Source organism: Anolis carolinensis, chromosome 1 (assembly GCF_035594765.1).
Source record: "Anolis carolinensis isolate JA03-04 chromosome 1, rAnoCar3.1.pri, whole genome shotgun sequence".
Classification (NCBI taxonomy): domain Eukaryota; kingdom Metazoa; phylum Chordata; class Lepidosauria; order Squamata; family Dactyloidae; genus Anolis; species Anolis carolinensis.
In genome coordinates this window covers 211029804-211043904 of record NC_085841.1, presented here as the reverse complement: position 1 = coordinate 211043904, position 14101 = coordinate 211029804, and the positions used below count along the sequence as shown (strand labels likewise).

The 14101-nt window shown below is 36.8% G+C and overlaps 1 protein-coding gene across 4 annotated transcripts in view; it reads right to left on the bottom strand.

Annotated features, from left to right (window-relative positions):
- Positions 1-1499: 1499 nt before the first annotated feature.
- dcaf17 (DDB1 and CUL4 associated factor 17) overlaps positions 1500-14101 on the bottom strand; it is a 38370-nt gene continuing 25768 nt past the window's right edge. For all 4 annotated transcript variants that reach the window (XM_062964545.1, XM_008118870.3, XM_008118871.3 and 1 more), the window contains 3 exons: positions 11323-11406; positions 6320-6475; positions 1500-2949 (listed from right to left, as the gene is read on the bottom strand). In XM_062964545.1, coding sequence (XP_062820615.1) covers positions 2761-2949; positions 6320-6475; positions 11323-11406 — 429 coding nt within the window. In that variant the 3' untranslated portion in view covers positions 1500-2760. The remainder of the gene's footprint in view (positions 2950-6319; positions 6476-11322; positions 11407-14101) is intronic.

Sequence of the window (14101 nt, the reverse complement as noted above, 5' to 3'; positions counted from 1 at the left end):
ATGCACTCCTTGCAATGGCAGAAGCCCAACCTCTAAGTTGAAGGCTGACTCAAGAGGTAAACCCAAACTCTGAACCTGGGTTTTCAGTGTCATCCCATCCAGCACAGGTTAAATAGCTATTTCTTAAACTGCCTTTCAGACAAGAGGGTTTCAATTTTGTTTGGTCTGGATTAAACTTCTATTTGTTAACTTTTAGGCCTTTGCTAACCTGAGTCTGGCATCGTTAAATATTTACTCTCTCCAAATCCTAAGGTAGGAATCCTCCTCACTATCCTCTTGCTCCATGTTGGAGACTCAACAGGGAAGACAAACCTCCCCTTTTTCTGGCTGTTTACTACACATGTTGGAATGATTTATTTTGGGGCATAATTATCTTCATCCTTCTTTGTTTTGTTGTTGAAAATGCTCTTCCTTTACAAAGGGACCATATGGAAGCTTTCAGGAATATTTCTATATGCTCCAATAACCTTCTAGTGAGCATATGGAATAGTTCATAGCATTATTTACAAGTTATATCTCATTTGCATTGGCTGGGACAGATAGGAAAGTAAATCTGTTCATGCTGCAATATCCATAGCTCAGAGGCAACATGTGGCTTTTTTCTATAGCAATAAAATTCCACAGCTCATGATTCCAAAACAACAGTCAAACAAAAAATGAAAGCACACCAACCAGGCTGGATGGAATATTGTTAGTGTGCTTTTCAGTTATTTAATTCCCTCTTCAATAAGATAGTTCCAGAATATCTCAGGAGCCTTTTGACAGACTCTCAGCCATCTTAAATTCTTTTTCTTTCCACCACTTCTATTGGGTCCCATTTTGGATAAACATAAGCAAAGCACAAAAGTAATGTGAAAAGGGTACAACATATAAATTAGGTTAACCCAAACATTATATGAGCAATCTGTTCAAAGCTATAACAAAGTGTGGAATTCTTTCAGGTCTGTGCTACTCAAAATACTGGTCCCTGGACCTTGTGGTGGTTGCTGTCCTTCAGCCCTGGTACATTTCAAGGAAAGAAAGAATTGCTCCCACTGGGCACAAATATGGTGGTGGTCCTTGGCCCATTTGAAAAAAAAGTAATTCCTGGTACCCAACATCTTATCCAGACATCTGTCTCAAGAATACAAGTTTTTCACATTTTTATCTGCATGACTTCAATGTCATCAGTGAGGTCTAAATCAAAGTGAAGTTTGGATAGACATTGCATGTTCCATTTCTCACCATTACTCTGCATAACACATGGTCTCTTTATTTGGCTTCAGAATATTTGGATTGTTCTTTTCTAACCCTAAAGAGCACTTGCATTGAAACAAAATGTTCTCTTTCAAGCATATGATTATAAACCTCGAAATGCCATCGATCTAAAAAGATGACTTCTGCAAAGTGATTTCTAGTTGAATTTCATCTATTGCGACAAACACACCAAACAGAATGTCATATTTAAAATGCAAATATGACAGATAAAGCACACCCAATCAGCACAACCAGGTACAATAGCCATTTTAAGATTTTTTAAAAAACGAGCACCTTTATTTAAAAATAATTTTAAAAATACAGTTCTCAAGACTTTCTACACTTTTGAAAGAGCAGCTATAAGGCAAGAAATCACCATTCCAGTAAAATCTTTATGTACTCACAAACACATTATGCACCGCCTCGGTAACAAAAAGTTAACATACAGACTGTCAACAGAGAATACATGGAAGTTTCATTTTTTGAATCCCTGCCTTTATGAATGCCTGGGGATTAACAGTACAAAGATCACTGGAGTTGGTGGACTGGGATGCATGGTAGTGTTGTGCCTGTTTTGATGGAGTATGGATTATGAGGTGGGTTGCTTTCATTTTTGAAACAGGAACATCACTTCCTCATGTTAAGAAAGACTTTTCCTAGGTTTAAAATAAACTAGGAAAACACAACATATTTGGGGGTGGGGGGAACAAATTGATTTTTTTTTTTTTTGCAGAAAAGATCTTGTAGGTGAGTAGGTGTAGGCTAATGCATCTCTTAGGGTGCATCTATACTGTAGAATTAATGGAGTGTGTAATCACTTTAAATGTGATTGATATTATTAAACTATAGAGAATGTTCTCTTATGTCATTTGAAAGTGGTTTACATTTTCTTATTTCTTTCTTGAAGAAGAGAGATTATATGTGTGTGTGTGCGTGTGTGTGTGTACACACACACAGATAAATATCAGCCAAGATTCTGCATTAGAAGACATAACTATGGAAATGTAGCTGCAAATTCTTCCAATGCAATGATCCAAAATCTTACCTTGGATGTCTCATAACCCACCCCACAATATACCCATTTCTGTGATGCTGGAAGGGGGCAATGAGTTTCAGCTCTCATCCATTGGGAAGCACAATGAGACAAACAGTTGTGGAAGGACCTCTTAAGGGTCTCTGCAGCTGCCTTTATAGGAGAAATGGAACAAATACAATGCCATAAATAAGGCTTATGATATCACAGTAATTGATCAGGATGTGTACTCCTGTGTACTCTTCAAAACAACGGAAACAGAACCAAGTAAAGGTATCATTACTTGAGTCAAATGGATACCCCCTCTTTTTCTCAAAACAAAATCCAAATCTCAACTGTGTTATATGTAAGATTTCTAAAAACAAATATTATAGTGCATTCTTAATTTGAGAGAGACTTCCTTTACCAACACAAAGTTTAATAATAGTTTGTAATTACCACAAAGAGTTTCGCAAGTCTTTGGATATTGTCCACAGAAAATGAAGAAAATCCTATAAGTATTTAAAAGTTCTTCCGAGTTTTTCACAAAACTGACGCTTTCCTTTTCCCTTCTTTATGTTTTCATCTTCATTTGAACGGCTGCAGATCATGTGATAAACATAGCAACTGAAGGTCCTGTTGGGCTTTTGTTCAATATGCAGCACAACATTTCTGTCAAAGTAAACTTCATGGCTGTATGTCTGAAAGTTAAACAGTAATTTTCAGGTCTATTAGGTAAGGTGGGGAATGCACTCACACAATACAGAGATCCTTTGTAGTGATAAGCAGACAAGACCTCACTTTGTGGGTCATGACATACTTGCTTCAGAGCTTAATTATTGAACATTGCTCTATTTGATCTTTGGAGAAAAATGGGTAATAAATAAATACCTATCGTGAGGACTACTATTGCTCCAGTCTTTTTCTACTTTATGTGATGGACTACAACTCCCATCATCCTCAGAATCCTGGCTGACATATGGGATTTCCTCAGATATCCACATTGGATGGCATAGAGCTGAGCAAAAACTGCTGATTGGGGGAAATAGTCCAATGTGACTGCAGGCCTCTAAAGCTGACAACTGCCAAGACTGAAGTCGGTTTCCTTGGTTTGCTTCGTGCACTGGGAACACTGTAGTATTTCAAAGTAAGTATTTTGGTTGCTGTCATGCCATTGTGGCTACTGCTTTCTTGAAAAAGAGTTTCTCCAAAGGAGTATGTAAGTAGAATGTCAAATGTGTATTAATTATGTTGTGTAGATAAATACTCAAGACAAACAACAAGAGACAAGAAGAAGAGGGAGGCTGGGGAATTCCAATTTTAGAAGTTTATCATGATGTGCTTCAAATACAAAGATTGTTGGAAATACAGTATACAAAAATATGGATAAATGTGGAAAAGATAATAATATTAAAGGAAAATAAACAATATTTAGGGACTGGAATAAGAGAGAGGAAACAGAATTTAAGGAACCCTTTAAAGGAATAATAAAAGTGTGGGGAAAAAGAAAGAAGTTAAGTCCAAGCAATGAGATTAAGATGGTAACTATATGGCAAATCTATAAACCTAAAAGATGGCTTTATACATAGACTTCACCAGATGGTCAACATCGAAATCAGATTGACTACATCTTTTGCAGCAAAAGGTGGCAGACATCCACCCAGTTGGTGAAAACACCTGAAATTGACTACAGTTCAGATCACGAACTTCTTATTGCACAATTTTGAATCAGACTAAAGAGAAAATGCACAGACCAATTAGATATGATCTCACAAATATTCCTAGTGAAAATGCAGTGGAGGTGAAGAATAGATTTCAGGGACTAGATTTAAGAGAGTCCCAGAAGAACTATGGACAGAAGTTTGCAACATTGTTCAGGAGGCGGCAACAAAGTACATCCCAAAGAAAAAGAAAACCAAGAAGGCAAGATGGTTGCCTGCTGAGACACTGGAAGTAGCCCAAGAAAGAAGGAAAGCAAAAGGAAACAGTGGTAGGGAGAGATAAGCCCAATTAAATGCACAATTCCAGAGGTTAGCCAGAAGGGATGAGCAACTATTTTTAAACAAGCAATGCATGGAAGTGGAAGAAGACAATAGAATAGGAAGGACAAGAGACCTCTTCCAGAAAATTAGAAACATGGGAGATAAATTTCAGGCAAAAATGGGCATGATCAAAAACAAAGATGACAAGGACCTAATGAAAGCTGAAGAGATCAAGAGAAGTTGGCGAGACTATGCAGAAGATCTGTACAGGAAAGGTAACATTGAGGATAGCTTTGACGGTGTGGTGAGTGAATTAGAACCAGACATCCTGAGGAGTGAGGTTGAATGGGCCTTAAGAAGCATTGCTAACAACAAGGCAGCAGGAGATGACGATATCCCAGCTGAATTGTTTAAAAATTTGAAAGAGGATGCTGTCAAGGTGATGCATGCCATATGCGAGCAAATATGGAAAACACAAGAATGGCCATCAGATTGGAAAAAAACAATTTATATCCCCATACCAAAAAAGGGAAACACTAAAGAATGCTCAAACTTTCGTACAGTGGTACTTATTTCACATGCCATTAAGTTAATGCTCAAGATCCTGCAAGGTAGACTCCAGCAATACATGGAGCGAGAATTGCCAGATGTACAAGCTGGGCTTAGGAAAGGCAGAGGAATGAGAGACCAAATTACCAATATCCGCTGGATAATGGAGGAAGGTAGGCAGTTTCAAAAAAACATCTATTTCTGTTTTATTGACTATTCTAGAGCCTTTGACTGTGTGGATCATAATAAATTGTTGCAAGTTCTTGATGGTATGGGGATACCAAGTCACCTTGTCTGTCTCCTGAGAAATCTGTATAACAACCAAGTAGCAACAGTAAGAACAAACCACAGAACAACAGACTGGTTTAAGATTGGGAAAGGAGTACGGCAGGGCAGTATACTCTCACCCTCCCTATTCAACTTGTATGCAGAACACATCATGCGACGTGTGGGGCTTGATGAATCCAAGGCTGGAGTTAAAATTGCTGGAAGAAACATCAACAACCTTAGATATGCAGATGATACCACTTCGATGGATGAAAACGAGGAGGAGCTGAGGAGCCTTATAACCAAGGTGAAAGAAGAAAGTGCAAAAAGCTGGGTTGCAGTTAAACATCAAGAAAACCAAGATTTTGGCAACCAGACTGATTGATGACAGGCAAACAGAGGGAGAAACGGTGGAGGCAGTGACAGACTTTGTATTTCTAGGCGCGAAGATTGCTGCAGACGGAGACTGCAGCCAGAAAATTAGAAGATGTTAACTTCTTGGGAGGAGAGCAATGACCAACCTCGATAAAATAGTGAAGAGTAGAGACACCACACTGGCAACGAAGGTCCGCATAGTTAAAGCAATGGTATTCCCTATAGGGAATGTGAGAGAAGGACCATAAGGAAGGTTGAGCAAAGGAGGAAAATTCTGAGAGTGCCTTGGACCGCAAGAAAATCCAACCAGTCCATACTTCAGGAAATAATGCCCGGCTGCTCACTGGAGGGAAGGATATTAGAGGCAAAGATGAAGTACTTTGACTACATAATGAAAAGACAGGAAAGCTTGGAGACAAGATTGATGCTGGGGAAAATGGAAGGAAAAAGGAAGAGGGGCCAACGAAGGGCAAGATGGATGGATGGTATCCTTGAAGTGACTGGCTTGACCTTGAAGGGGCTGGTCCATGAGGTCATGAAGAGTCAGAAGCGATTGAACGAATAAACAACAAAAACAATCTCAGTCAGCTTATTATTCAACCCAGAGAGCCCAGATATAGAGAGAAAACAAATATAGCTGGCAACTACATGGTATATGTGACTCCAGAGAATAGTGGTCACTTTTTTAAAGCCATATCTTTATATATCTTTCCATCCCACTTCCTCACCCTGGTATATGACCTCTACATTCACCATCTTCATTGCATATGCAAATGAATAAACCATACCAGATTGCATTGGTTATATATATGTTATATATGTAAGGCATGTATAAATGGATAAATGACACCAAGTAGAGATATTGATTATAGCTTTCATTAGCCTTTGATATACTTACTACATCCCAAGATTCCACAAAAGGAATGCTCTTAAGTCGAGTTCCGCGCTCATTACATCGAAGGTCAAGGCGAGCACTTCCATCAGATCCTATCTGAGTAACTGCTGCAATGGACAGTAAATTCAGCTCATCTTCATAATCCACTATTTGGAAAGTCTTATAGAGGAAAAAGAAATCCAGCTTAGTGGGCAGTTCACATTTTTGGATGCCTAAAATGATGTTTCTGAGTTACAATGCAGAAAAATAAACCAACAATAAAAGAAGAGCAGCTGTCCTGCTTTATAAGCTGTGTGTCTATTAGTTCCTCTTTGTTTGGTTTCCATCTTCTCAATGTATTTTACTCTGGGTGCTACAGGTTGGTGATAATTCAAGGTTTAGGTGGTGTACAGTTTATAGGTTGGCCATATGGAAAAAAGCAGCATAGATTGTTGTGCTGAAGGAAGAGTTACAACAGGTGTTGCTTGTGATAAAAGCTATCCCAGTTGGAATTCCTTTTTCTGCACAATTACTGGACCAATACATGGAAGCCTTTTCTTTGTGTGGGGCCACCCTAACAAAAAAAGTTGAGTGTGTGAATTGTGTCTCTCTACTTAGATCAACAGAGTAGCCAAACCACATTAGGAAAGATCCTACACTGACATTTTAAAACATAGATGATTGCTCTTAACCTATGTTGAAACAGAAGTGAAAAAAGTGCCAATTAAAGGAAGAGAAATAACATTAGGATGTAATCATATAGGTATGCTAGATTGTGGCTAGGTATGAAGAGGTGGAGAGAGTTCTGGTACCTTTATGAGTTGTGTGGAAGATGAGATTTCAGCACGTTTTTGGGTGTAGGGTGAGAAAGAAATACTTTAACAAATAACTAAAATATGTTGTTGAATTCTTATTTACTAATTCAACAATATGCTATTTGGTATAAAAGAAGAAACCATATGCAATTAGAGATGCATACCAAAATCAGATAGAAAGAAAAGGAATTAGAGAAGCCTAAGGTTGATAGGAAAAAAGCACAACAAGAGTTAGCTGAAGTGCAGCAGCAATATGAATTATTCTTATCAAATGAATCAGAAAGGAAATTTATGGCATAATTTCTTTGAAAACATGAATAAGCCTGGAAGGTTCTTGGCGTGGCAAGTGAAAGATCATAGGAAGAGGCCATTAATAGCCAAGATAAGGTACAAATGAGAGAGAATTACAAATTTAAGAAGAATTCAAAATGATTTTGAAGACTACTATAGAAACCTCTACAAAAACACACTAATAGATATTTAAAAATAAGACAAATATCTAGCTGATATGCAGATCACCAAGCTTTCAGAAGGTATGAAAGCAGACCTGGACAGACAAATTACATGAGAAGAACTGAAAACAGCAATAGGTAAAGCCAAATTAAATAAAGCCCCAGGTTCAGATGGATTCCCTGCTTTGTTTTATAAGGTGTATAAAGAAGAATTGGGCCCATCATTGTTTTCTACGATGAACCAAGTGCTCCAAAAAGGAGAGATGCCAGAGTCCTGGGAGGAAGCTACAATAGTTCTTTTACCCAAACAGGACAGAGACATGGACCAAGTGAAGAACTATAGACCAATTTCATTGGTCAATAACGCTTAAAAAGTTCTTTGCGGAAATTTTGGCAAACAGGCTGAAACAAATTTTAGCCAAAATAATACATGGGGATCTAGCAGGATTCCTCCTAGGTAGACATCTGAGACAAAATGTGAGAACAATGATAGATACAATAGAGCATGCTGAACAAGACCCAAGCAGAGAGATCGCATTATTGTTCTTAGACATGGAGAAAGTATTTGATAAGGTGGGGTGGGACTATATAATTAAAGTACTGGCCCATTTTGGACTGAGTCAACATTTTATAAAGGCCATAGGAACAATGTATTCAAGACAAAGGGACAAATTAAAAATAAATGACCAAATGTCAAATTCTACAGAAATTCAAAAAGGGACAAGACAAGACCTCCTTCGCCTCTACTGTTTATCTGGATATTAGAAATTTTGAACAGCAGAATTAGAGAAGCTAGTGAGATTAAAGGAGTTCAAGTTAAAGGGTATGAATTTAAAGGGAAGGTGTATTCAGATGATTTGGTCTGTTTCTTAAGGGACCTTTTAATAAGCACACATACTTTATTGGAGATTATCAACAAATTTAGCATTGTGTCAGGCTTTAAAATTAATAAGGAGAAATCAGTATTTCTAACTAAGCACTTATCTAAAAGCAGTATTGTTAAATTGGAGAAATTAACTAACTGTAAGGTAGTGCCAAAAGTAAAATATCTTGGACTATGGCTGACAAAAATAGTAAACTTTACCAAAATAATTATTACAAAACATGGAAGGAGATCAAAGGAGATCTTGAAAATTGGCAAAGGAACTTACTTGGTTAGAGAGAATAGCAGTAATAAAAATGATGGTATTAACTGAAATGCTGTTCCTGTTTTAAAATTTACCAATTATTAAGGGAGTAATGGTGTTTGAAAAACTGAAAGGCAAAAAAGCAAGAATTGCCTACAGGAACCTTTTCGATGGGCAAGACAGCCTGGCATTGCTAGATCTCAGATATTACTATGAAGTTGCAAATTTTAGTTGGTTAACAGATTGGATTAAACTGGACAATATGGAGTTGCTTAAGTTAGAGGACCATAATTTAAGATACGGGTGGCATGCTTATCTTTGGGATGAAAAAGACAGGGTGAATAAATAATTTAATGGACACATAATAAAGGCTCTATAAGTTTATTTTTAGAATACAGCTTAGTAGACAATCAGATAAAAACTGCTATGATTATGTGGGCCAAAGATTTAGGTAGAAATATTGATCTGGAAGATTGGGAACATCTTTGGAAAAAGGGGTTTAAATTTTCAGTGGCTGGCTCAATTAGAGAAAATATGTTTAAAATGTTTTCTAGATCTTACATAACTCCAGAGTTATTGGCCAAAATAGAGAAAACAGGATAAGGGACTTGCTGGAGATGTAAGAAGGTGAAGGGATCTTTTTCCACGTATGGTAGACCTGTAATATAGTTCAAAAATTCTGGAAAAACGTGGTGAAAGAAACAAATACAGTAGATTCTCACTTATGCAACATAAACGGGCCAGCAGAACATTGGATAAGCGAAAATGTTAGATAATAATGAGGGATTAAGGAAAAGCCTATTAAACACCAAATTACGTTATTATTTTAGAAATCAAGCACCAAAACATCATGTTTTATAACAGATTGGCAGAAAAAGCAGTTCAATATTCAGTAATGTTATGTAGTAATTACTGTATTTATGAATTTAGCACCAAAACATCGCAATGTATTGAAAACATTGACTACAAAAACATTGACTACTAAAAGAAAAACTGCATTGGATAATACAGAACATTGGATAAGTGAAGGTTGGATAAGCGAGACTCTACTGTAATATGATCAACAAAAAGGTTAAGAAAAACCCAGAAATGTGCCTATTGGGACTATTTAGAAGATGTATTAGCTATTTAGAAGATGAAGAAACATGTCAATATTGCTTTGTTGATGTGAGACTAATAATAGCTAAAACACGGAAGGGGGGAAAGAGTTAACTATTAAAGATTGGAGAGCTAAATTAATAGGTTATATCCAAATGGCCAAACTGACAAATAACAGCAGAGGAGGAAATAATGAAGAATTAGTAAACAAATGGGGGCTGGCACTTGGGTATCTGGAAAAGAAGACAAAGATAGATTTGAAGATTGCCATAAAAGGGATTTAGTGAAAGAAGACATATAGGTAGTTGTGGCTTAGTTATGTGATCCATACTGAGGGGTGTCGGGGGTCATGGGGTTGGGTTCATGGGTGTGGGGTTAGAGGGATAAGAAATGTTAAGGTATAATAACTGTACAGCCAAATTTGATTTTTCACATGTTTAAGGAGTGTTGACTGTATACCATTTTGTAAACGTGCTTATTCTGTCATATTTTTTTCTTTTCTGTTTTTTACTATTTTATTTTTATATACACTATAAAACATATACACACACACAAGCAAATACATAATATATACCTTATACTACAGGCTACACCTACTGAAATTCCTTCTTCCCACAAATAATAAAGGTACAGGATTCCTGTACTTTTTTCATGTAACCAACCTAAATATGACATAATGGAATGAAAGGAGAAAGCTAAGGAACTGCATACAGGGGAAATTGCAGCAAAGACAGTAGGATCTTCAATTCTTTATATATCCAAGTCACTGTGAAAATGAATGTTGGACAAATACTGAAATTCATTCCTCCACTAACTACTAGCAAACATTTTAAGTCAACAGCTCTCACTGTGAAATGTCATTTAGGTCATAAAATTAAAAAGATCTACTATGAATGACATTCTGATTGTTGGTATGTTTTCACCCTTTGTTTAAATTTGGTAAATCAAATGTAAATGAATGACAGATTTTAAAGGCTGTGAACCCTTGCCATGTTTTCACCCACATGATATGCATTTCCATGGAAACAAGGCCGGAAATGGTTTCCAGAAGCTGAGGAATTAGAATTCTTGTGGTTGTGTCATCTCAGCCACAGTTCCTGATGGAGGGTGAAAAACTGTTTCCAAAAATAGTTGCTAATGATTCAAGTAGCACATTGCTCAGATCTCTACTTACCCCCCTGTGTTGTCATGAACTGCATTCTCTCAAATAGCCTAAAATTAGTTGAAGGCAATGTAGCAGGTAATAACATTGATTGCCCCAAATTTCCATCAGCCAATTTGATTCCATCTTCCTTCGAAATCCCTACAGCAGTGTCAGCTGCCTCAGGTACTTAAACTTCACAAGCTTAGCATCCCTTAAACCATTTTTTCTATATATATGGCAGCTGCATCTTTCAAATAAAATGTTTTTTTTTAAAGGAGTGTCCTTGCTAATCACCAGTCAGCAAGGAAACAAAGACATTTTATCAACATGGCTTATTTACTGTTGCCTTATTCAAGATAATTTTTGATGATTTCTCCACAATTTACGTTACCTCTTTCTCAGGGTCATCATCCAGTGAGTTAAAACGATTCTTCACTATTCGGCCAGAAGATGTAACAGTTATGGAGTTCTCAATCTTCAAGATTCACAATATAGAAAAAGGTGTGGGTAAATAAATAACTCTGCTAATTTTGCATTTAGCTAAATATAGTACATAGGTTTCTGACAGTACCATTGCTACAGATATATGAGCACCTGAAAACTTCGGATGGTGTTTAATTAGAAAGTATTTTAGAGGAGAATGAAGCCGCTGATACAAACTGAACTGCTATAACAACAATATAGACCAAAAGCCACTCTGTCTAGAAATGTAATGTTTTAGCTTGTTCTGTTATAGCTCAAGAAGCCCCTTTGAGCGCTTCAATTATTCAATGTTTTGCGGCTATTCAAAATTATCTTAGAAGCAGTGTAACAATAGGCTCTCCACTTCTGCAGGGACTAAGTGTGAGGAAACTGCAAATAAAAACCTTTTTTAACCAGAGAGAACAGCTCTTTAGGAATCTCTGCATCCTCCAGATTGACCATGGAAGACCTAGAGAGTCAGAGAAAGCAGCTTCCCTGAAGATCTAGAGGTTCCTAGAAAGAAAACCTTAATCAAATCTGCAAATAATCTACAAAAAGTTAAATCAACTGTTACCTTGATTCTCATGTTCTCTTTTATCAGCTATATATTTTTCTCATAAATATGTACTAGTCCATTAAAACAAAACCATTCAGAGTGATAACACAATTAAATATAACGTTACAGAGTACTCAGTGTAAGATCCAATCAACATGTCTCATTATTTGAAATTGTGGTTGAATAATGTTGCCTTCAAGATTCAGGTTTCCTCTCTACCTTAATTCAATTTATAAATGGACAGGACATATCCAAGGGCAAAATGAGAGGAAAACAAACCAAGCATATCAGTTTTTGACTACAAAGCTATGGTCTTCAGCATTGACAGAGCTGTTCCTTCTTTTAAAAAAAGTATGTTTTAACCCACATATTTTCAAAATACAATCCTCAGTATGGGGACTTCGTCCTAAAAAAAACCCTACTGTAATTCTGTTCAGATTTGTGTATAAGTATATTCATGATTAATCATGAAGTCAGGATGACTAGACAAATCTCAGTGATTGGTGTAACTATCCAGATTCTGACGCAATCATGTAGTAATCTCAGGCCCCTTCTACATATAAAATCCAAATTATCTGCTTTAAACTGGATTATCTGGCAGTTTAGATTCATATAATCCAGTTCAAAGCAGATAATGTGGATTATCTGATTAGATAATCTAGATTAGATGGCAGTGCAGAAGGGGCTTTAGCAAGCAGGGATGAAGCAATGTATGATTCTATAAAATGGAGCAGCAAATGTAACATTTTCCCCGGTGGTACAACTTTGGAGCTACGTCAAAAATTTGTTGTGAATAGAATGAGAGATCTTGTCATTGTACAGACTGTTTTTGTACTGCTACACTACAAGAAAGATAAAGCTTTCTGTTTTAAGAAAGATACTTCTGCTGCCTGCGTGTCTGCTGTTCAGATCAAGCAAACTGCATAGATTTAGTAAGAAATTTGTACAAGGACTACACGCTATGGTAAAAAGACCTAACAAATTCTTATGAATTCACCCCTTTCCAGGCTCCAGTTTTAGTTCTCCTTGGCATAAATAAAAAATTGAAAAACACTATAAAATGTAGTAACTCATGCCTTAGTTGATTTCTTTCTGATGTAAGCAATTTATTCTTGATCAAATCAAAGACTGTCATGGAGGATTTTTTTTTATTTGGTACTGCTAACTTTTGAAAACTGCCTAACCAGTATCTGAAAACCATGATTTGTAGACCTACATTTAAGTTGCAATGCAGACATTCAGTCTTCAAATGTAATTCCCAGTGGTCATAGTCTTGATCAGGAATAAGGAACATCTGATGTTTTGGCCTACAACTTCTTTTAGCCCCATCCCCCAAGACCAAAGGTAGGATGATAAGAGTGGCAGTCCAAAACCAAAGGTGATGAAAGAAACAGTAGGTTCAGCACTTTTGCTTGCTGTATTCTTGCCCAATAAAGACTGGGAGGGAGAGGATACTGTTGTATTCCTTTCTTGTTTTTCCTTCCTTTGGGAGCCATCCATCTCAATAACATTATAGGCAAATCACACTGTGTGGGTCAGTCAGAGTTCAGGAAAAGACTTCCCACTGTTGTAAAAGAAAAGAAACTGGCACAAACTGAGCCTGCTCTTTGAAGAGAGGACATGCTGCAATGTATCCCCTGCCTATTTTTATCTTTTCAATTACCGTATGTAGTTTAGAAAGGATCTCTTGCTATTCAAGAACGATCCTCCTGCTGTGGATTTTAAACTTACTTTTCTGCTGGAAATAATACCTATAAATAATATACTCTGGTTTCTTTTCAGATCATATAAATCTTTCGCTTTTTAAAAAACTTTTCTACCTGCAATTTAGCTTGTTCAGACATGCCATCCTAATATGGGCACCTCCGCTGTGACTGGTCAAGACTCTGATTGGTTTTTCCTTCCAAGAATAATAACTTGTTGTCCACATGTGCTAACAAAGGTTCCTCATTCCACTTCTAGATCTTTTTAGCACTATATTTGTGAAGTTTGCTTCCACACAAGTGGCTTGAAAGAACAATGCTATGACAAACAAGGTTGATTTAGACAAGTTTCTTTACCATCTTCTAACTCTCAGATGAATGTTGAGTACCAGCTACCCTGAAAAGAACACACACTGACCTGTTGTAAAGTTCACTCTACAACAATTAAC